General features: G+C 41.0%; 1 protein-coding gene across 1 annotated transcript in view; it reads left to right on the top strand.

Moving 5' to 3' along the window:
• Positions 1-25,019, top strand: part of FBN2 (fibrillin 2) — a 403,326-nt gene that overhangs the window by 223,333 nt on the left and 154,974 nt on the right. Inside the window, exons 21-30 of the mRNA XM_069753996.1 lie at positions 10,902-11,039; positions 13,363-13,413; positions 15,626-15,751; positions 15,937-16,164; positions 18,473-18,598; positions 18,700-18,828; positions 19,635-19,760; positions 20,676-20,801; positions 22,325-22,447; positions 24,289-24,414. Of these exons, the coding sequence (XP_069610097.1) occupies positions 10,902-11,039; positions 13,363-13,413; positions 15,626-15,751; positions 15,937-16,164; positions 18,473-18,598; positions 18,700-18,828; positions 19,635-19,760; positions 20,676-20,801; positions 22,325-22,447; positions 24,289-24,414 (1,299 nt within the window). The remainder of the gene's footprint in view (positions 1-10,901; positions 11,040-13,362; positions 13,414-15,625; positions 15,752-15,936; positions 16,165-18,472; positions 18,599-18,699; positions 18,829-19,634; positions 19,761-20,675; positions 20,802-22,324; positions 22,448-24,288; positions 24,415-25,019) is intronic.

Here is a 25,019-nt window from a genome sequence, read left to right as displayed (position 1 = left end):
TTTTAGATTCCAGGTGGCACAGAGGAAGGTTGCAGTATCTCGTGTCCTGGATGGGTTTCGGTCCCGAGGATAATTCCTGGGTGAAAGCTGAGGACGTCTTGGCCTCAAGGCTGATTAAGGCTTTTAACAGGAAATTTCCGAATAAGGCTCGGCCAAGAGGATCCGGAGGATCCTCGTAAAAGGGAGGTACTGTTAGAATCTGTTTTGTTTTTTGACCTTCTGCCATCTTGTTGTGGTTTTCTGGCTGCTAGTCTTTTTCCCCTGGTGCTGGGTTGTCTTAGGTCAGGTGATTGTATTACCCTTTATTACCCAGCACCTGCCTCCCATTCCTTGCTGGATAACAGTGTTAATCCGCTAGAGTTCTGGCTAGGTGCTTTTGATAGCTTTCTGTGTTTGATATTGTGCAGTTAACCTGTTTTTATACCCAATCCTTAGATCTTTCAGACACCTCCTGAAAAGGTGGTTGGTCTATTCGCACGGAATGGGTCACCCACTCCATCGTAGGGTATCAGCCTACTCTCAGTGCAGGGTCAGTTTTCCCCCTTCTATTCTAATTCTGTGTTGCAGTTCCGTAACACCTGTCCTTTCTAAATGTAGTGTAATTTGTTATCTAGTCATGGCTCTCGTCAAGCCAGGTTTTCATAATGCCCACCAAATCGTATTTTGTGACCATCATAAGAGTCTCCAGGTCATTTATTTTGTTTGCTAGACTTCTTGAATTTGCCAGCAGACATTTAACATTATTAACACATTTGTAACTCCTACTCAGCTCCATGCTTTCCTTGCATATCCCAGCCCCCTAAGTCATCATTTATCCATTCTGCCTCCCTCTCTCTGTCTACTCTATCCAGTGGCGTATCTAGGGGGGCCGCCAGGGCATGTGCCCTGGGCGCAGCTGGCAGGGGGGCACAGTGGGGCCGCCTGATTCGGCGGTCCGCAGTGTCTCCCCCGGCAGCTGCATTCTGCCGCCCCCGGTCTGGGAGTCAGCTGTTCTCTGCGCCGACTGTCAAGCTGACAGCCAGCACAGAGAAGCTGCAAAGCGCCGGCTCCCAACGTGTGCAGAGGTACCTGGAGGGGAGTCCCTGCAGAGTGGCTGCGGCGGGCAGAGAGAAATCCCTGCAGCCCAGCGATCGGTCTTCCTGCTTCCTCTTGATTCCTTCTACACAGACGCGCCACTGGATGACGTCATCATTCAGTGGCCGGCTGTGTCAGAGGAAGGCGATGAGATGCTGCAGCAGAGCGCGAGGAGAGGTGAGAGGGTTGTGTGAATGTGTGTATGTGAATGTGTGTGTATGTGAATGTGTGTGAATGTGTGTGTATGTGAATGTGTGTGTGTGTGAATGTGTGTATGTGTGTGTGAATGTGTGTATGTGAATGTGTGAATGTGTGTGTGTGAATGTGTGTATGTGAATGTGTGTATGTGTGAATGTGTGTGTATGTGTGTGTGTGAATGTGTGTGTATGTGAATGTGTGTGTATGTGAATGCAGCGCCCCAGAGACCTGGTCGTTGCAGTAATGTCGCTCTGGCACTAAGGGGAGTGATGGTACGTCTGATGGCACTAAAGGAGTTCACCTGACCAGGTATCACAGTCACACACTACACTTCACACTCCGGCCACTAGGGGGAGCAAAACGTTCTATTTATTAGGCCACTTTTCACACTTTGGTAAAATTGGGGGTTGGATAGGAAGTGAGTCAGAAGCTGGCTGGGTTTTGTCCAGGCAACATCCCGTGGCAGGGGGTGTTGCGGGGAAGATTCAGAGGGGTCCCTGTCAGGCGTGGGAACCTGGCAGTGACTTAGCGACAAGGGCAGATCGTTACAGAGCCGCGCCTGCACTACCTTGTAGCGGCATCTAAAGAAAGGACACGAAGCAAAGTATATTGTGGAGAAGTGAGAAACGAGATCAAAGCACAAAGGAGAACCAGTAGGAGTCGTGCCCCGAGATTGGCAACATCCTACTGAGGCGCGTAGCCGGTGGCCAGAACGCCGAGGAAGTAACTGACTCCAAGCATTACTTCAAACAGAGGCAGGACAGTTGATTACAGGTTGGCTGTCTAACATACATCACCTAAGAAGACATAGGGGGCAAGCGTGGAGAGGGGCGTCTCTAGGGTCCCAGAATAGCTCCGAGCCTTCCCGTCAAACGGGTGCGTCCTAGCCATAACAAACAGAGGGACAAAGCAGAACATCAGAATAGAAACGACAGTTGTGAGGACTATCCCGAATGCTCAGCAGGGAAGGACTGCAACACACAGGCGCTAGTTGGTAAGCACTGATTTCCACCTGCAAAGGGAATTCTGGATGTGCCTTCGGACCGGCTGGTCTCAGCCAGCCCTGTTAACAGTGCTCCGGATTGAAGATCCTGAAGTCACCAGTAAAGAGGTAAAGAGACTGCAACCCTGTGTCCTCGTTATTAACTGCACCTCACACCATCGCCACCTACACCACTGGGAAGCCCTGGTGACCTACTTCACCTGTAGGAAGGTATACATCTAGCTGCTATCACATCACCCCCAGCGGACCCCAAGCAGCGTCAGTCACTCTGACCAAGAACCACAGGTGGCGTCACAAACACCTAACAACTTCTACCACCCTTTCATTGGGCACCCCTTAGCAGGGTCACGGACCGGGTCCAGCCACCGTGACAATCCTAGGACTGAGAGAGAGAGGACCGGTACCGAGAGAACCTGTGGCCCTGTGTCTGGGGGCGCTCCATGAATATGTGTGTGTGTGTGTGTGTGAGAATGTGTGTGTGTGTATGTGAATGTGTGTATGTGTGTGTGTGTGGCTCAGTATTGGGTGTGTGTGTGTGTATCGCGCTGCAGGGGAATGTGCAGAGAAGTGAATGGTGTGTGTATGTGTGTGGGGGGGAGGAGAGGGCAATGATGGGGCTGACGGGGAGAGAGCAATGATGGGGATGGTGGAGGAGGAGAGGGCAATGATGGGGCTGACGGGGAGAGAGCAATGATGGGGATGGTGGAGGAGGAGAGGGCAATGATGGGGCTGATGGGGAGAGAGCAATGATGGGGATGGTGGAGGAGAGGGCAATGATGGGGCTGATGGGGGCATATGTCCTTGGGGGGGGCGCCAAAATGAATTCTTGCCCCGGGTGCCAGAAACCCTAGATACACCTCTGACTCTATCTATCCCCTTATTAGCACAACTAACCTCCCTCCTCCCATATAATCATTTAAAAGCTCCTTCATCCATCCTACCAAATTTTCCCCAAGCACAGCTTCACCCTCTCCATTGAGGTGCAGCCCGTCCCTACCGTAGAGCCTGTAGCCGACAGAGAAGTTGGCTGAGTTCCAAAGGAACCTAAACCCTTCTTTCCTGCACATATTTCTAAGCCACTTATTTATCTCCCTGTGCTCCCATTGTCTATCTAGTGATATTTGTGGCACTGGCAGTATTTCTGAAAACATCACCTTGAAGGTTCTGACCTTCAAAGCTTCTTTCCTTGTTCCCCGTAATCATTCTTATGGACCTTCCCTTTAACTTTGTCATTGCTACCAATGTGTACCATGACCGCTGGGTTTTCCCCAGACCCACCCAGCGATCCACAATAAGATGCACCCGGCAGGCAACACACTGTTTGGCATTCACAGTCTCGGTGGCAGATGACCCTGTCTGTCTGCATAATAATACAGTCCCCTACCACCAACATCTGTTTGGCCTCTGCTGTACTCCTATTTCCCTCCTTCCTACAGCAGTCGTTTTCCTGTCTGCTAGGAGCAATGTCCTGCTGCAGTGATCCCAGCCCTGAGCTTGAATTCCTAATATTAGCCAAACAGGCATATTTACTAGGTTGTGCCAAATAATGACTTGGCTCCCTGGTACTTTTCCCCTTACCCTTTCTTGTAACATTTACCTAGCTTCGTACTTCTCTGTCCTCCACATCACTGGCCCGAACCAGCGCAAGCTCAGTGAGCTCTAAACTCCTCTCCAGGTTTACAAAACCTACAAGAAACAAAATGAGCAAAAACACTGCTGTAACTAAATAAGTAAAAAGCAAAAGTGCATTTACTTAACACAGGGTTCTCAGTATTACTGCTTTTGATAAAAAAAACAGTATAAAAGCCATCCCACCATTGACAAGGTGACCCTGACCGGGAGGGTCCTACGCTGTCTAACATTAACAACTTTACCCTGTGTCAGAGGTGACGTCAGTATGTGAATAAGGGCAGACAAAATGACCGGCTTCCGACCTATGGACACGAGTCTGTGGAAGCCTTTAAATGTAATTTACAGTTCAGGAGAGGGAGGCCACACCTTGGCTTGCACAGAATGCAAAAATACAAAGAAAAAAAATACAAAAATTGAGCTTGGTTTCAGTTGGTATACATGCAGCACATAAACGCATGTTCACTTTGCCCATAAAGCATACAAAGCCTACAAGAAGCAAAATGAGCAAAAACACTGCCGTAACTAAATAAGTACAAAGCAAAAGTGCATTTAAATAACACAGGGTCCTAGTAATACTGTTTTTGATCAAAAATGGCATAAAAGCCATCCCATTGGGTGCTGTTCAGCTATCCGATTGGCCAAAGCAGGGAACTTATTACTTCAGCTAGAAGCTGGACAACACACACCCCAATAATGTTTGCTTCTGACTTCTTCTCCATCACCAGTGCTGCCTGCAGAATGAATGCGGAGGCATTGATGATAGGACTAGGTCCCGGAGGAGATGTGACAACTGCACAATTATCTTGTATGAGCAGTCCCAGGAACTCTTGTTTCACTATAATTGTGCAGTCTAAATATTATTATTATTTATTATACATTTTTATAGCGCCATTTATTCCATGGCGCCTTACATGTGAAAAGGGGGCAAATATAGACAAATACAATTAAACCTGAGCAAAAAACAAGGCACACAGGTACATACCGTAAATAGGCTGCTAATCACTAAATGAACAAGTAAAACTCTTGTTCGTCTGGTGAAATAATCTTGTGTTGCGCCAAGGATCAATGTTCTTGGTAACACATTGTCCTGTGTAAACATGACCTGTTCTGCTGAGAACAATTGCTGCCTATGCACACTGAACGATCTATTACAGATATGTTCAGTGCACATCGTTAGCGTGGTCTCCTTGCACAAATAGGCTATTATATGAACACTGATCAGTAAATATTTAGCAACTGGCATTCGTTTAATGTTGCAAAGTCGGCTAATGTAAAAGCACCTCTAGGCAATAATAATTGCTTATTTAATACTGCTTTCTCTGTGGCTCGAAACAAGAAAGATAAAGATACTTGTAAAGTAGAGCTAGCAAAGTTAGATAAACACACTAGTGAACTTGATTTACCCATAAAAGTCTCAGAATACAACTTGCAACAAATTTTGAAACTTTTTCATGCCATTTTTTTAGTGCAATCGAATGATGATTTACCATTAAAACCACAAAAAGAGGTCTTAGAAATCCTCCAAAATTATTAAAAAACACCAGAAAAAAGGCAGAGGCAGGGTGCAGCGGACCCAATTAAAGATGGCGGCACAAGTTCAGCAATACCAATGAAATAACCACTCTCAACCTACCAATCCATGGAGAGGGTGGCTGTTTAGTATATTAGTGCACAAAAAATAATCTGTATGCAGCGCTGCTCACATAGAGGTAATGCCGAGCATCCGGTCCGCTGCACCCTGATAGTGTATTTGCTTGGAGTCCTGGGCAGGTAAGCATCTCTGCCTTTTTTCTGGTATTTTTTGAACGATGATTTCCCCCCAAAGTTACAAGCTGCTGAAAATCAGAAAAGATGAAAAACAGTTTTCTTGCCGCATTGCTTATATCACAATGCTATACATATAATCATCAACATAAAAATTGCAAAACCAAAGAGAAAAAGTTGTGGAAATTTGAAACTCACGGGATCTCTTGACATGTTAGTGAAATGCGATTGATGATAAAATAGAAGCTAATTTTTCAAAACATCTCAACCTTTTAGGTATAAAGTACAAGTACCATGTGCATTACACACCTCGGCATACTATCAATGCAATTATTGATGGTTGTCTGAGGCATGCTCTGCCATGCTGAATGCACTAAATCATCAAGGTCCGTTGATGAGAGCTTCCTTTGCAATTGCCAACAAATGACGTCCCAGAGATGCTGCTGGTCATGGTAGCATTGTTATTTTGAAAAACAGCTCCTGGGACACTGCCATATTCCCTTATGAAGACACTTTATGTTGTTGCCCATGTGACTCCAGACCAATCTCCAGCTATCACTGCATCAAATACAAAATCAGGACTAAATGCTCAACGGGAAAGACCTCTATACCAGCCTCCATTTCCATCCTGCTCTGAACCATGATAGCCTTTGAATAATGTGAGATCAACAAAACACCTCTAGCCGGACGTCTGGCTCTTTTCTCCTGATCAGTCATCCACCAGTAGATGTTTTCTGCTATGAGAAATAGTTGAATCTTTTAAGCCACACAATGTAGCATCAGATTCAGAACACATTATTTAAAGGATTATTCTCAAGTTGTGTATTGAGCAACACTCAGCTTTCCCATCACTTTACTATCTTATTGCTGTGGGAAAGGGCCTTGAGAAACAGTAGCAGTGTTCAGTACTTTCACTTACTGCTGAACCTAAGCTCGTGAGACACAATTAACATCAGTGCTTGTTCTGAAGTCTAATAGTTGCATATACAGTCATGGATGAAAGTGTTGGCAGTCTTGAAATTGTTCCAGAAAATGAAGTATTTCTTCCAGAAAATTATTGCAATTACCGTACTCATGTTTTTTTATGCACGTTTATTTCCTTAGTGTGTATTGGAACAAGACATAAATAAGCAGAGAAAAAAAGGCAAATGGGACATAATTTCACAAAAAACTCCAAAAATGGGCCAGACAAAATTGTTGGCACCCTCAACGTAATATTTGGTTGCACATTTCTGAACTGGAATTCTGGACCACTCTTCTTTTGCACACTGCTCCAGGTCTCTCATATTTGAAATTGATTTCTCCTAACAGCAATTTTAAGATTTCTCCACAGGTGTTCAGTGGGATTTAGAGCTGGACGCTTTGCTGTCTACTTCAGAACTCTCCAGTCCTTTATTTCCATCCATTTCTGGGGGCTTCTTGAAGTATGTTTGGGGTCATTGTCCTGCTGGAAGACCCATGACCTGGGACGCAAACCCAGCTTTCTGACACTGGGCACTCCATTGCGACCCAAAATAATTTGGTAATCTTCACATTTCATGATGTCTTGCACACAGTTAAGGCACCCAGTGCCAGAGGCAGCAAAACACCTCCAAAACATCTTTGAACCTCCACCATATTTGACTGTAGGTACTGTGTTCTTTTCTTTGAATGCCTCATACTGTTTTTAGTAAACAGTAGAATGATATGCTTTACTAAAAAGCTCTATCTTGGTCCCACATGACGCTTTCCCATAAAAACTTTAGCCTACTCACGTATATTTTGGCAAAATGCAGTCTAGCTTTTTTCTGTCTCTGTGTCAGAAGTGGGGTTCTGCTGGGTCTCCAGCTATAGCGTATCATTTCATTCAAATGTTGACAGATAGTTCATGATGATACTGATGCACCCTGAGCTTGCTGAACAGCTTGAATTTCTTTGGAACTTGATTGGGGCTGCTTATCTACCATCTGGAATATCCTGCGTTGCAATCTTTCATTAATTTTTCTCTGTTGTCCACATCCAGTGGGATTAGCTACAATGTCATGGGTTATGAACTTCTTGATTATGTTGCTCACCATAGATAAAGAAACATCAAGATCTCTGGAGATGGACTTATAACCTTGAGCTTGTTGATATTTTTCAACAATTTTGGATCTCAAGTTCTCAGTCTTCTACTCTTTCTGTTGCACTGTGTGGTACACACAGTCATACAATGCAAAGATTGAGTCAATTTCTGCTGTTTTTTTTATCTGTATAAGGTGTGATTTTTATATTGCCCAAACCCTTGTTCTTGCCACAGGTGAGTATGAATGAGCATCACAAGCTTGAAACAAAGAACAATTTTGGAAAGTTGCCAACATTTTTATCTAGCTTAGTTTTGGAGTTTAGTGTGAAATTATGTCCAGTTTTCCTTTTTTCCCTGTTTTTTTTCTTTTGTTCCAATACACACAAAGGAAACAAATGTGGGTATAACAAAACGTGTAATTGCAATAATTTTTTGGAAGAAATATTTCATTTTCTGGAATAATTTAAAGAGTACCAACACTATTAGGCATGACTGTAGAGATAACAGCGCCATTGAACAACTGCACAGGTCAAGTGAAAACTTGTGATGATGGGGACCAGTAGGTTGTGATTTTGCAGTACTGATAAAAGTTCAAGAGCTAACGCGGTGGGGAGGGAGTTGAGCAACTAATTGCTATTTATAGACTGAAGAGATGAGTCGTATCTCAGCAGTTAACACCCCAGTCTAGAATGTATTTACAGTGTATTCTCAGGGAAGCTTTGGTGGTCAATCTCCTTGGAAACCAGTTGTACACTTTGAAAGATTTCAGGAGATTGAGAGCAAATATAAAAAGCAAGTCAATTTCACACTTGCTTTTTTTCATGCAGTCTAATTAATGTGAATCTATCAACAGGTTGAAGTTAATATGATGTTGTGGCGCAGAGAACCTGATACCATTGATGTATGACTAGACTGCTTTGTGCAGTATTGATAAAATCCCTGTTCTATCTGCTGTAATAGCAGTGGTTAGAATGCTGAGCTGTGTATAGCTCCACTGATTGGCAGCTTCCTGTGTACACTTAAGGTACCGTCTCACAGTGGCACTTTGGTCGCTACGACGGCACGATCCGTGACGCTCGAGCATCGCACCATTATCGCTCCAGCGTCATAGACTGCGGTCACACTTCGCAATGCACGATGCTGGAGTGATAATTTCATGACGTGTTTGCGATGTAGAAGCTGTTGGTTACTATGCGCACATCGTATACAATATCGTGCACACCTTTGTTACACGATGCGATCATGCCGCCACAGCGGGACACTTGACGACGAAAGAAAGTTTCAAACGATCTGCTACGACGTACGATTCTCAGCGGGGTCCCTGATCGCAGTAGCATGTCAGCGAGATCATAAGGATATCACTGGAACGTCACGGATCGTGCCGTCGTAGCGACCAAAGTGCCAGTGGTGTGGATGGGGTTACACTAATCAGCCTGAATTTTTGTCAAGGGACACCTAGTCCTGCAGTGATAATCTGCTGAGAAAACACTGATTGTGTGAAAACTACAGAAAACTGTTATCTAAGGGTACCGTCACACTAAAACGACGCTGCAGCGATACGACAACGATGTTGATCGCTGCAGCGTCACTGTTTGGTCGCTGGAGAGCTGTCACACAGACAGCTCTCCAGCGACCAACGATCCCGAAGTCCCCGGTAACCAGGGTAAACATCGGGTTACTAAGCGCAGGGCCGCGCTTAGTAATCCGATGTTTACCCTGGTTACCAGCGTAAACGTAAAAAAAAAACACTACACACTTACATTCCTGTCGCGTCCCTCGGCGCTGTGCTTCTCTGCACTGACAGTGAGCGCCGGACAGCCGTAAAGCACAGCACAGCGGTGACGTCACCACTGTGCTTTACGGCTGGCCGGCGCTCACAAGTCAGTGCGGGAAGCTGAAGGCAAGGGACATGACCAGACACCGGGAATGTAAGTATGTAGTGTTTTTTTTTTTTTACATTTACACTGGTAACCAGGGTAAATATCGGGTTACTAAGCGCGGCCCTGCGCTTAGTAACCCGATGTTTACCCTGGTTACCAGTGAAGACATCGCTGAATCGGCGTCACACACGCCGACTCAGCGATGTCAGCGGGAGATCCAGCGACGAAATAAAGTTTCAAACAATCTGCTACGACGTACGATTCTCAGCGGGGTCACTGATCGCAGTAGCGTGTCAGACACAGCGAGATCGTAAGGATATCGCTGGAACGTCACGGATCGTGCCGTCCTAGCGATCAAAGTGCCACTGTGTGACGGTACCCTAAGTGAGGCATCCCTAGAATCAGGCTTTCTGCCCCTACATTATACTGCTCTTAGATTAAACAGCAAAATCCTGCTGATAGATTCCATTTTACTATCCTAATTTCATAACATGGGAATACTCCTTTAAGGATTAGGGAAAACCAAATGACTTGTATTTTACCACACAAGTGAAGATTTGGCTCTGATTTTGAGTTATGGTTGGCAGATGCCTAAATCAGTGGTTTTGTGCAGCCGTTCTGTATATTCTTTGTAAATGATCCTGCCTGTATTTTCTCTTCCAAAAGTATTTACTAATTTCTGCCTTTTAACTCCCACATTGTCTGTTTTTACATCCAAACGTTTCTGTTTTATGTTTTCTAACCAAGCCTGTGTTGCCAATGATCACATCGGCAAAGCTGATTTTCCCTTTTTAAGACCATTCTTTCCAACAGCTCCAGAACTTGCTCTGGTAATATCATTTAAAAAACAGACAATTTTTTTTTAAAGATGTTAAAGTCAAGGTAATACACAGTCTACATGAATATAAGCTAAATTGTAGCTTTTCATGTCTTCACGCATTAACTCGTTCACTTTTGGGCAACTACAATTCCCAGCATGTCTTACTAGTTTAAAGTTCTTACGACTTGTAATCTACAAAAATCTGTTAAGATATCAGTTGGACTTCCAGTGCATTAATCAAGAGGCAAATTGATTGATTATACTTTACATGCAAAACCAAAAACCTCCTTTTCAAAAACCCTATTTAATTACTGACTTCTTTAGCCCAATGACAATGATGTTTTTAAATCTTCTTTATTGTGACTATAGTGACCATATTCAACTGTATCTATGCCTTTCCCCACCCCCAGTGCCCCATAGTGTCCCAAATTTCTTCAAAGTCTGACAACGTCCCTGATTAAGACAAGAAAATCTTATTTATTTCAGACAGTCTAAAAGGAACGTGCTGGCTCAATGTTCAAGACAATCGTTGTGAGGTCAACATAAATGGAGCAACTCTTAAGTCCGAATGCTGTGCTACTCTGGGAGCCGCATGGGGAAGTCCTTGTGAAAAATGTGAAATAGGTATGTTGTGGGTATTTGGATATATTCAACCAATGAGTGTACACACCCCTATAGGGATGAAAAATAATAAATAATGAATAATGATATATAGCCCCAACCCCCTGAGAAAGCCTGTGAGGCGAAACTTGTTGAGATGACTTTGTGAATATTTTAGTTAGCACTAGCGAAGCCAGTGTAAATTTTAGTAAATACAAATTTTGTTTGAGGCAATTCCAACACATGAACTGCAGTCATGGTGGATATAGCATAGCTTTGAATAGAAATCAGATGTTTCTACAAAACATATAGATCCTAGAGATTACAATTGTTACAGAAATAACACAGGCAAACTGGTGTGTTTTTAATTTATTCACCGCTTTTTAAAAAAAGTAATAATAAAAATCATGTTTTAATGTATCCCTAACTTAAGGCTTATTTACCCTTTGGGTAATTTGGTATTTGTATGTATATCGCATTCTTGATTTTTGTTAAAGGATTATATAATGCTGTAAAAAATGTATTCATTCAGTCTTGACCATGGACTGTTTTGGCAATTCATCTTCATTAAATGGAGATGCAAGACAGGCTATGGACAAAAGTAGTAATCCTATAAAACTCATTTTATTTTCCACTGAAAATATATCTTTGCTCTAACAGTTTTACAGGTCTACCTGGGTGGAAAAGCCATCCCACTTTCATGAAGTGAGATACTAGTGGTATATGGGTTATTCTATGCTAATGACCATATAATGAGAAGAAAAATGATGCAGCACTCACCCTTGCGCTTCTTCCAAGTGTGCTCTTTATTCAGCAAAACATACTATACATAGTATGAACCGGCATACGCAGTGATCTGTGAGGGAGCGGGAGTGAGGAGAGACCGGACGACGGCCGTTTCGCACTACGGCGTTTCTACGGGTCAATGCAGCATGGACCCGTAGAAGCGCCATAGCGCGAAACGGCCGTCGTCCGGTCTCTCCTCACTCCCGCTCCCTCACAGATCACTGCGTATGCCGGTTCATACTATGTATAGTATGTTTTGCTGAATAAAGAGCACACTTGGAAGAAGCGCAAGGGTGAGTGCTGCATCATTTTTCTTCTCATTATATGGTCTTGTACAAAACTCTGACGATTGCATAGCACCACCCGCAGCTCACAGTAAGGGAGACCTCATCTGTCCTTCTGAAACAGATCGTTTAAGCGAATCTCCAATTGCGCTATAGTGAAGCTCTGTGCCGATCATCTTTCTGTTTCTTGGTAACATAGTAACATAGTTAGTAAGGCCGAAAAAAGACATTTGTCCATCCAGTTCAGCCTATATTCCATCATAATAAATCCCCAGATCTACGTCCTTCTACAGAACCTAATTGTATGATACAATATTGTTCTGCTCCAGGAAGACATCCAGGCCTCTCTTGAACCCCTCGACTGAGTTCGCCATCACCACCTCCTCAGGCAAGCAATTCCAGATTCTCACTGCCCTAACAGTAAAGAATCCTCTTCTATGTTGGTGGAAAAACCTTCTCTCCTCCAGACGCAAAGAATGCCCCCTTGTGCCCGTCACCTTCCTTGGTATAAACAGATCCTCAGTGAGATATTTGTATTGTCCCCTTATATACTTATACATGGTTATTAGATCGCCCCTCAGTCGTCTTTTTTCTAGACTAAATAATCCTAATTTCGCTAATCTATCTGGGTATTGTAGTTCTCCCATCCCCTTTATTAATTTTGTTGCCCTCCTTTGTACTCTCTCTAGTTCCATTATATCCTTCCTGAGCACCGGTGCCCAAAACTGGACACAGTACTCCATGTGCGGTCTAACTAGGGATTTGTACAGAGGCAGTATAATGCTCTCATCATGTGTATCCAGACCTCTTTTAATGCACCCCATGATCCTGTTTGCCTTGGCAGCTGCTGCCTGGCACTGGCTGCTCCAGGTAAGTTTATCATTAACTAGGATCCCCAAGTCCTTCTCCCTGTCAGATTTACCCAGTGGTTTCCCATTCAGTGTGTAATGGTGACATTGATTCCTTCTTCCCATGTGTATAACCTTACATTTATCATTGTTAAACCTCATCTGCCACCTTTCAGCCCAAGTTTCCAACTTATCCAGATCCAGTTTCCAACTTATCCAGATCCTATAACGTATTGGTATAACGAAGTTATTCTATACTAATGCAAGACTAAAGTGATAACATTAAGAATTAGTATATCATGAAATAGTGTTCATGGACATGAAGCAAACTTTATGGTCCTGATTTTGTTCATTTTTTAAGTATTTTAACAATTAAATTTTACTTATTAAAAATATAAAAATGTTTAAATTTACTTTATTTCATTCTAGATCCAACCTGTCCACGTGGATATGCAAGAGTGATGGGAGTTACATGTGAAGGTGGCAGCATTTCTATGTGTCATTTTTTGTTTTTATGTGCATTATAACGTACCTAATTTGATGCTTATCAGCCCTCTGCCCCAGTAGTAGCTTTTATTGAAAACAAATCCCTCAGGAACTGTGCACATGGCTACCTCTTTTGACAGGTAAAAATACTATTGGGTCAGACCAGGTGAGGCATATTTAGGCACCAGTGGAGGAACCGTTGTAGAAACCAATAACAGCTGTACAGGAAACGTTTAATGCTTGTGGTGCAGTAGCCGACAAGTAGTATGCAAACAAGAAAAAATATAGAAAAGCGGCACTCACCGATTCCTGTGGTGAAAAGAAGTCCTTTATTTCAATTCATACGGATGTCCAAAGCAGTATAGCAGCGTGTGAGGGGAGATATGTGAGGAGATGGAAGGACAACGGCAGTTTCTCACACAGTTGGCACTTCTATGGGTCCAATCGCGGAACCTTAGAAACACCACCATGCGAAACGGCCATCGTTCTTCCATCTCCTCGCATATCTCCCCTCACACGCCGCTATACCGCTTTGGACATCCGTATGAATTGAAATAAAGGACTTCTTTTCACCACAGGAAACTGTGAGTGCTGCCTTTCTATATTTTTTCATGGTTGCAAAAAAATACTATTGGGTATTAATGAATTATTCAACTCAATAGGGGCAGTAAATAAACTGCCAGCTATAAGAAGGGATCCTGAATAAATTTAAAAATTAGTATTTATTAGAAAAATTCAAACAAATGTATAAAAGGCTACTTGTCCAAAATTTTTGTTTAACATACCCCAAGAGGAGCAACAACAAACCACAATTTGCAAAATAATGTTGGCGCAAATTCAAAAAATCCAATGTCTACCCTATAAAGGTCACATATATAGTATGGTATAATTATACAATTTGACTCTCAAGAAGAAGTACCAGTAAACCCAATATACTATATGTGCGCAATGCATCAATAACAATCCAACTGGTACACCTAAGTATATCTATATATCAAGTTAAGTGTGACCTCTTGTTACTGATATACGTCAGGTTATACAGGCGGCATAGCCTATTGTACAGTAACAACATACATCACAAATATAAGTGCTGTTACGTACATTCAAGTGAGTAATAATAGTGCTCGTGGTTTGGTGGTGGCCCCCTGCGCGTGAAGCGCGTTTCGCCCTTCTGCTTCTTCAGGAAGCATCATTAATTAATATTAATGAGATCAGAGATGTCATAGCATTACTGACTGTCGGTACCTGGATAAAAGCTTTATTATTGGCTGATCTTACCATGCTAAATGCCACATAGCTAGCACTTGAATATTGTACTGAAGCCATGTAACAACCTCCCGACTACAGCAAGCAATGTAGAACTTGACCAGCATAAAATTACTGCCGCATGTTACCTCAGACTGAAAGGCTTCCCAACCAACAGAGTCATATTGAAGGGAACCTATCACCAGGTTTTTCCCTATATAAACTAAATCCATCAACTTGTTCTATCAACGTCCTCTTGTTGCTTCAGTCCTGCATCCTTTTTATAAGACCCCAACCTTTTATAAGTTGCCAGCGCTGTTTGCTAATCAGTGTGGTCCAGTCAGATGGGCATCGCTGGTCGGCGCCTCCTCTGTCCCTGCACTCTCCTGCATTGATTGGTAAGGCTGATGTGTCTACAATGTGGCACTTTCAGAGCTGCTTGCTGTACTTTTGATAAAATCACTTTTTTAGCAACAGGAGATGATCGCTGGAGGACTAGTAAACCTGCTGCCACGTAGGGCTCCTTATTCATGAGCTCTGTATTGACCTCATCCTCACCACTGATTGACAGCTTTCTGCCTATGCACAGTGCACACAGAAATCTACTAATCAGTGGTGTAGACAGGGACATAGGGATATATAGAGCTCAGCATTGAGATACCTGACAGATCTGCAGCAGATAAAGCAGGGATTTTATTAAAAAATACAAAATGCAGCCCAGTAAGTGGCACATCACTGGAATCAGAGTCTCTGCACCTGAATTATGCTGCTTTTAGATGGGGTAACAAAACCTGGTGACAGATTCCTGTTAAATGCAAGCTTTTATCAATCAAATGATAGCAATTTTGTCTGTCTACTGAAATCTTTATGAAATGACAGTAAAGGTTTTTTCATACGAAATATTTTAATAAGTATTAAGTAATATTTCATTAAGTATTATTAATGTTGTGTTGTTATTTAGATGTCAATGAGTGTGAAGTCTTTCCTGGCGTGTGTCCCAATGGTGTTTGTGTCAATTCTATGGGATCCTTTTCCTGTAAATGTCACGATGGGCTAACTTTGGATGGAACAGGCAGAATTTGTCTAGGTAAGAATTGATTTAGTGATTATAGAGTAAGTAATAGTCTGGAAAACCTTGCGGAGAAATTATAGGCAACACCTTAATGGTCATTTGACTGATGATCCTATACCTTATCTTACTTTTCAACCCAGAATTTTTTATTCCATTTTGGTAGCAAAGTGTATAATTGACAGTGTCTTACTCTTTTGCAGATCTGCGTATGGAACAGTGTTTCCTAAAATGGGATGAAGATGAATGTGTTCAGCAAGTTCCTGGCAGGTTTCGGCTAGATGCCTGCTGTTGTACTATAGGACAAGCATGGGGCAGTGAATGCGAAGAGTGTCCAAAATCTGGTACTGCAGAATACGACATCCTGTGTCCAAGAGGTCCTGGCTTTACAAATAGGGGAGATGTTTTATCGGGGAGGCCTTTCTATAAAGGTAACATCTGGTTTTCGATAGACAACCATTCCACATACATTTATATAGCTGATATTCCTATTATTATGATATGTAGGGTTATTTTTTCTGCAGATAACAACTGTCAGGATCTTGCACCCAGTAAACATTAATTTGGCAAAAAAAATAAACTCTGCATGGGAAAAATCACTTCTACGAAAGCAAAAATCTTAATCCATACATTGTTTATCAAAGCGTTGATTCTATTTTAATATATAAAACTAGATGGCAGCCCGATTCTAAAGAATCGGGAGTCTAGAATCCATATATACTTATAGTATAAATAATAGTAAGAAAGAACAAAAATAATAGGCAGTATATGGAGAAAACACCAAACAAAAGTTCAAAATTGGTGTGAAAATGTCACTGAACCACTTCACAACTAAATATATATAGTTTTGGTAAATGGTATTATCATTTTTTTGACGAAATTCGGCAGGAGCTTGAAGAGCAACGTCACTGGGTCCGCCTCCACGCAGTAGAAACTTGCTGTGAGGTAAAAATTCAAAAATCACACCAAAATGGCGGGCGGAGTGTGTCACAGTACGGCACGTTTCTGATTGGTCGCTCGCAGCAGGCGGCAACCAATCAGACACTGGACACTGTTGACGTCACTTATCTCCGGACATTAGCTCCGGACATTAGCTCCGGACATTAGCTCCGGACATTATCTCCGCACATTAGCTCCGGATATTAGCTCCGGACATTAGCTCCGGACAAAGCCACGGAAGTTGGCAGAAATTGCAGGAAGTAGTATTCTAGGCAATTAATCTCCGGACATTAGCTCCGGACATTAGCTCCGGACATTAGCTCCGGACATTAGCTCCGGACAAAGCCACGGAAGTTGGCACAAATTGCAGGAAGTAGTATTCTAGGCAATTATATATTAGACTATCATCATATCAAAGTTCAATGTAATCATTTTGTCAAATACATAAAGAATTACAGTTGTGGCCAAAAGTTTTAAGACTGACAGTAAATCTGATTTTCACAAAGTTTGCTGCTTCAATGTTTTTAGGAACCTTAGTCAGATATTTCTGTCGTTCCTAATGTACAGTTATGAGCATTGCATAACTTTTGATAACTTTGATTGAGAAATATAACAAATTTAGGCAGAGACTCAATTTTTACAGTTTTGAGCCTTATTTTTCAAGACTTCATCAATTATACCATGCTGGATATCAGCTTCTGGGCAAAATCCTGCCTGATGGCAACTCATTCTTTCAATTGAACCCTGGTTACCTAAAAAAAAAAACACTACATACTTGTCTGTTGCGTCACTCGCCGTCAGCTTCCCGCACTGACTGTGAGGGCTGGCCGTAAAGCACAGCGGTGACCAGGGTAAATATCGTGTTACTAAGCGCGGCCCTGCGCTTAGTAACGCGATGTTTACCCTGGTTACCAGTGAAGGTGCTGGCCTTCTAGCTCCAACCAGCGATGGCACAGCGGGATCCAGATCGCTGCTGCATGTCAAACACAACAATATCGCTATCCAGGACGCTGCAACGTCACCGATCGCTATTGTTATCGTTAAATTGTTCAGTGTGAAGGTACCTTCACTTTTCACTTTTTCCTTATGACACGATGCTTCATCACTCTGAAAAAAAAGCATTGTTCACAATCAAAATGCTCTTAGACCATTGCAAGATGTTTTTCTTGGAGGATGTTTAGATACTATGCTTTATTTATGGCAATGTTCTCAGCCAAAATATTGAGAGACCCCACTCCCTTTGATGAAATGCAAACTCACACATTATTCATCCTCTAATAATTATATATTATATAAATAAATATATAAGTAAATTATTATTATTTACTTTTGGCCTGCTGGCTCTGGAGCTATTTTTTCGCATAAAATGTAATTTAGATACTTTAAAGGCAGCGATAGTGGACCTCCATCGTAATTTATCATTTCCATTGTGCCAGTTTCCTAGTGTCATTCGATCTTACAATTTGGCACATTTACCCCATATTTTCGCTTCTTTTCCCCCATTATCTTAGACAGCTCAAAAATGCCCCAAATTTATTTAGATATGTTCACTTCTTAAGCAGTTTGGTGCATCTTACTTTACCCACCCCACCAACCACACATACACCCACAAAGACCCCCAAGCACACACACACCTATATCTTCTCTGTTGTCCATATACATGTTATTTGTCTACTCTATCCTGCAAAGAGTCCGAGATGATTTTTATATCTGACACATTGGATTAGTGCGGGAAGAGATTTCATATGGCTGTGCTGTATTTGGAGTTGATAGTAACATGACATATTTTCCTTTTACCAGATATAAATGAATGTAAGGCTTTCCCCGGGATTTGTACAAATGGAAAATGTAGAAATACAATTGGAAGCTTCAAGTGTAAATGTAACAATGGCTTTGCTTTGGATATGGAAGAAAGGAACTGCACAGGTAACATTCAATTACTTATACACTGTTTATACATTAAAAGTGTAAATGTCACTGCACGGATCAATGGTTAATCCCTATATTCATATAATCTCTGTGCTCAGATATTGACGAATGCCGAATTTCCCCTGATCTATGTGGTAGTGGCACTTGTGTGAACACCCCTGGCAGTTTTGAGTGTGACTGCTTCGAAGGCTTTGAAAGTGGCTTCATGATGATGAAGAATTGCATGGGTAAGATATCGCTTAGATTTTATTACATTTTCTTCCATTCACATAATTTTCCTGGAAAGAACATAATCGTTTTACCAATATACAGCAGAAATGTTTACAGCAGACATCTACTTTGCCCTCGAATGCTAGAATATTTACGAGCTGGTCCTTTAGAAAAAGTGTTGGAGGCCTACGTCTTCAAATAAGGACTTTTTTTCACGCTTCCATTTTTTTCGTTTTATGGAAAGATCATGGACCAATTTCTTTTTTACAGACTGATTGTTTGCATAAAACGAAGCTGTATCTTATTTTGATCCATATTGTAGATCACACTTACCATTGCAAGTCAATAGCCCAGGGAAGAAAAGTGGATAGCACAAGGATGTCGTCCATGTACGGTCCATATTTTACTGATTATTGTATAGGAGAGGTTAAGATATTTTTGTCTTCATACGTGGAAGACAAATGCAACAAGGATCATAAAAACTAACAAAAAATGGGTACAACTCTGATTTTTTTACTTTTTTTAAAAAAATGCAGATTGTGTTTTTGTATAATAAAAAAACAGATATGTGAAAACGCCTTATCTGTTTGCACAATAACTCTTTAATTGCCATAATCCTTATTTTTATATTTTATGGAATCGTATTGAATCATTAGCATATATCTTGCACTGTTGTAACTCACATCTTGTTAACACGGACACGGCCCTGACATTAGTTGCTTCCTAAGTATTTGATTTGCTGTCTCACCTCATTATGCCAGAATAGCTGGAAATAATTGTAATCTGGTTTAAAGTCAAATCTCTCTCGTATATTTCATTTCAGACGTTGATGAGTGTGAACGAAACCCTCTGCTGTGCAGAGGTGGAGAATGTGTTAACACAGAGGGCAGCTTTCTGTGCAACTGCCCCCCTGGACTTGAGCTTACGCCAACAGGGGATGCCTGTGTAGGTACGTTCAAATGCTTAGTCTATTCCATCTGACTTGTTACTTTATATCGATAAATTCAAAAAGAAGAGATCAAGTTATAAATTGATATAGATTATGTAAATTTATAGATTATTCAGCCCTGCAACAATTAAACCTTTCAGTCACTGTCATTAGGCATTGTGTAGCATCTGGTCATGGAGCATATCACAGTGCTACAGTTTTACCTTTTCAACTTAGTTACAATTTTGCCCAAATCAGCCCTCAGAGTTAATGTTAAGGTAACAGTTTGACACAAATGCTGGGATTCCTTATACCCCACATGTTCTCTTTTTGACATTAGTGTGGTTTAAAGGGAACCTGTCACAATTCATGCTGCCCATGGACAACATGAATGAGAGACCGGATCCATCATTACAAATAAATATTTATCTCGGAATCACTGCAGCATTTCTGAAAAGAACATAGTTGCCAACAGGGATGGGGATGAGTTGACTAGTCATGGAGGCGGGATAACCTTTGGCTTTCCCCTGCCATGTTCTGCTTGATTGACATGTTTCTCACCTACATGTGTATAGGGAATGTCCTGTCTATCAGTCTGATCGGGGAAGGAAGAAACCTGCAAGATCATAACTCTGTGATCGGCCACTTTGCTCCCAAACCTGTTTTCAACGTGTTTTAGAATAAAACATAAATAGGGAACAGGTCGCTGATTCATGCTGCTTGTATTATGGGCAGCAGGAATTATGTGGTTGGTTCCCTTTAATAATATCTTTTGATGTCTTCATTTTTTTGCAGGCTGCAAATGCAAAAATATTATAATTGTCATAAAAATTAATAAATTTGTCCTAAAAATACCAAGCCTATAAATAATGTGTAGAGATATTCTGCACCTCATATATGTATGTATTTTTTTCTGACCATTTCTATCTCATTTAGATGTCAATGAGTGCTCACTCAGTGAAAATCTCTGTAGAAATGGAAAATGTGTGAATATAATTGGCACATATCAATGTTCCTGTAACCCGGGGTACCTAGCCACTCCAGACCGACTGGGCTGCACTGGTGAGTTCCAATAACATATGCGTGGGATGAAAAAAACACAAAAGGTGGAAACAAGTCTTATCTTGTAATGTGTAGATGATTCCTCCTAAATAATACAGCTTGGATACAAGTCTATTGACCACAGGAAAAATTCAAAAGAAAAAGAAAAAAGATCCACCTGACTGCGTGTGAATAAAAATGTACAAAACTTTATTTCACATGATTAAAAAGGTTGTTCAGACAGATAAAAAAATTGTGCCCATTTCTGGCTGAAGCCCTTAGTCATGGAATGAGTTTGTAACCTATGAATAAATCATACCCTAGCATGGCATCCTATAGAAGTATCCTACAATACAATATAGTCACACATATACAAGCTGTATACAGATTATGGCTTATTATATTACTAGACTGTGGCCCGATTCTAACGCATCGGGTATTCTAGAATATGCATGTCCCCATAGTATATGGACAATGATGATTCCAGAATTCGCGGCAGACTGTGCCCGTCGCTGATTGGTCGAGGCAACCTTTATGACATCATTGTCGCCATTGCAACCATTATGACATAGTATACTGTATGTCCATAGTATATGGACAATGATGATTCCAGAATTCGCGGCAGACTGTGCCCGTCGCTGATTGGTCGAGGCAACCTTTATGACATCATCGTCGCCATGCTGTGCCTGTCGCTGATTGGTCGAGGCCTGGCGGCCTCGACCAATCAGAGACGCGGGATTTCCAGGACAGACAGACAGACAGACAGACGGAAAAACCCTTAGACAACTATATATATAGATTGCAGTTGACATAGAATCAATATATTCTGCTTATCATGGGCAGTATTGACTTCTTCCTAGTTATATGCACAGATTTTCTCCAATATGAGTTGAAGTTATCTCTTCAAACATTTCAGCTTTTTTCTTAAACACGTCCACCTACTTCCTAAAACACTTTCTCACACTATAGTAATACTTTACACTTTACCCCAGTATCTACCTCCAACAGCAGCATCCAAAAACACAGAGAAAACACAAACTACAAGCTACAAAGACCCATGGCAGAAGTATGACAGCAACATTGCTACAATGGTAAAAAAAAACCGCTCCCATTATACTCGCCCTACCCAAAAATGACAGAACAGGCACAGGATATGCCATAAATATCTGAAAGTTGTTAGTTTCACCTCTGGGACCCTCACCTATCTAAACATCATAGGTTCCTCAACCACATCTCATGGCTACTGGGAATTGGAAGCTGGTAAAGCACTTGCTTTCCAATTGTTCAGCTATTTTAGGAATCCTCATAAAAGCGACTGGAGATAGCCGCCTTGCAAGTGTGGACACATTTTTATCACAACAGCCATGAGACAGAAATCAAGGGTCACCATTTTCAAGATAGGTGTTGGTTCCCGAAAGGAACCCAAATTTATAAGAACGTATTTCAATGATGGGCAATGACTGTATTTTGTACTGGAGATAACTTTTTTATATTGGTAGAATATATAGTGGATGATGTTACACACTTATAATTTTCTGTTTCAGATATTGATGAGTGTAGGATAATGAATGGTGGATGTGACACACATTGTGAAAACTCCGAAGGAAGTTATCTATGTAGCTGCCTTGATGGCTATGCTTTACTGCCGGATTCAAGAACATGTGCAGGTAATTGGGATAACCTTTGATTCACATACTGTATGCACACAAATACGCTTACATGGATTAGGCATATAAAGCAGGAAGAAAAAATTGCTGAGATATGTGGCTATCCCCACTTGTCAATACAAATGTGAGTCATAGAGTTGAATTCTGACTCATCAGAATAAGAATGGTATATTTAGCAATACAGTTTAAAAAAATCATTGTGTTTTCTTCTGGCAAGATTATTTCCCTTGCACAAGGCAGGCTAAGTGAGATATATGAGAAGTGACTTCATCATCCTCATTTCCTAATAGCAATTGCTAAGCCAAATCCACCACAATCATTTTAGGTTATGTTTCTGGGGAAAAGGTTGCAACACTAAGAGGATATAGAATGAATCATATTGTTAGTCTTTCTAGAAAGTAATTACTAGCTTTTAACTGACATATTTATTCCAAAAACTTACATTTGTCCACACTTTTGTCCGTATGTTTTTTCATTGCGATCAGATTTATAACTCATGATTTACCTTTAATCTGACATGAATCCACCTATATTTCCCTTTTGTTTTAATCAGAACATTTTTTTCCAAGGGCCATGAATAAGAGATATTTCCTATGTTATAAACAATTATATCTATGCACCTACGGTATATTTTATCCCATGTTTTCAGACATATTGAACTAAACTCTATTTGTACAGAAAAACATAGATATGGTGCCGCATCACCACATAGAGCTACAGCAAGTCTATGGGAGAAGTCCTCTAATCCAAAGTGCTAAGCCAAGTAAAATACAGTAAAATGGTTTGCTGTGATGCAACACCGGAATGTAATTTCTATCATAAGTGGTCAATGAATGCATATTGGGCAGCACGGTGGCTCAGTGGATAGCACTGCAGCCTTGCAGCGCTGGGGTCCTGGGTTCAAATCCCAACAAGGACAACATCTGCAAAGAGTTTGTATGGGTTTGTGAGTTTCCTCTGGGTACTCCGGTTTCCTCCCACATTCCAAAAACATACTGATATCTGCTGCTCAATAATTAACATAGAGCTGATCCTTTGACATTTCAAGTGAAAGTAGAGTAGTTTAACAAATAATGACATAAACACAGATAACAAGTGTGACAGCAGCACTTAACCCATTTTTTTGGGACGCCTAATCTTTAACTTCTAGCAACTAAGATTTTTTAATTTTTGTAAATAGGTCCAATTTTTTGTATTGTGTTTGTAAAATGAATGTTTTCAAAATAGGAAATCGTGTCATTGTCATTTTTAATTGAATATTGGGACGCCCTTTTCTGAAACATCCGTACTTGTAAAAATTTTGCAAATTATGTTTCTGATTCACTTGGACCCAAATCATTAAAAATCTGTCATTAAAAAAAAAATTAAAATTGCTAATTTGGCAAGTAATGGGTTAAGAGGCTTCAAGGTGTAAATTGTAAAGTAGTGTAAAGCTGAAACTCCAATTTAATATTAGAAGTAAATTATACATATTCTGTCCACGAAGATTTTTCCAAACTGATTCTCATCTCTACTAGTTAATTGATCATTGTTAAGTCCAATATGTACAATTAAGCCATATGCAGAAGAACCCAACTGCACCAAAGTATTTAATCAATGATAACTGCGATCTTGCCAACTAATTTGACCAAAACTATGAAATAATAGAAAAGAAATCTAATTGTAAGTTTAGTGTTTATTTCATTAGATAAAATATATTGCCATAAACCTGTCCAAGTTAAACCTTGTTAAATCTAGTGCTTTCTGCAATAAACGTCATTCTCATTGTCAATTAGACAGTACATAAATCAGACTATCAGTCCAAAAAATTGACAGTAACTATATAATTCTATGGTTTCCAGATATTGATGAATGTGAAGACAACCCTGAAATCTGTGATGGAGGACAGTGCACCAACATTCCAGGAGAATATCGCTGTCTATGCTTTGATGGATTTATGGCGAGCATTGACATGAAAACATGCATAGGTAAGTGAATCAAAATTCTTCTGTTTTCTCTCTTAAGATGGAGCAGTAGTCTGGAATAGTAATAACAATTACTCTGTAAAAGTCTAACAATTCTGGTACTATCAATATGCTCTTATTTTCTAACCCACATCTGTAGGAAGATTAAAACAGAGAATAACTGTGTGATCTTTGGAGGCCCTTATATGAGTTTCACATGGATCCCAGCATTTTCAAGTTATTTATCTAAACTGCTCATGTCTAGAGAAGGGTCGGTTTTAGACAAAGTTGGGCCCTCGGCAAAAGTTTAAAGTGGGGCCTCAAATTTTAACATATTGAACCATCACACAGAAACATTTTTGTTGTATTTACATGCGCTGAGTTAAGGTCGTTAAACAAGTGTGATCAACAATATTTAATTTGTTCAATACTTGTTTCCTGGCCTCTTTACACCGGCTGAGGAAGAATGTTGGGCACAGAATGATCACTAGTAGATCAATCTGTCCCCATACAGTATCATGTTATCAGCAGCATATCTGCAGTTTTCTCCAGTGATGTGCTGCTGAGAAGAATGATTTCTGTTCTGGCATAACAAATTGAAACACTCGATGAATAGGTAGCATATAGCT

Source organism: Ranitomeya imitator, chromosome 1 (genome assembly GCF_032444005.1).
Source record: "Ranitomeya imitator isolate aRanImi1 chromosome 1, aRanImi1.pri, whole genome shotgun sequence".
Classification (NCBI taxonomy): Eukaryota; Metazoa; Chordata; class Amphibia; order Anura; family Dendrobatidae; genus Ranitomeya; species Ranitomeya imitator.
This window is presented reverse-complemented; position numbering and strand designations above follow the sequence as displayed.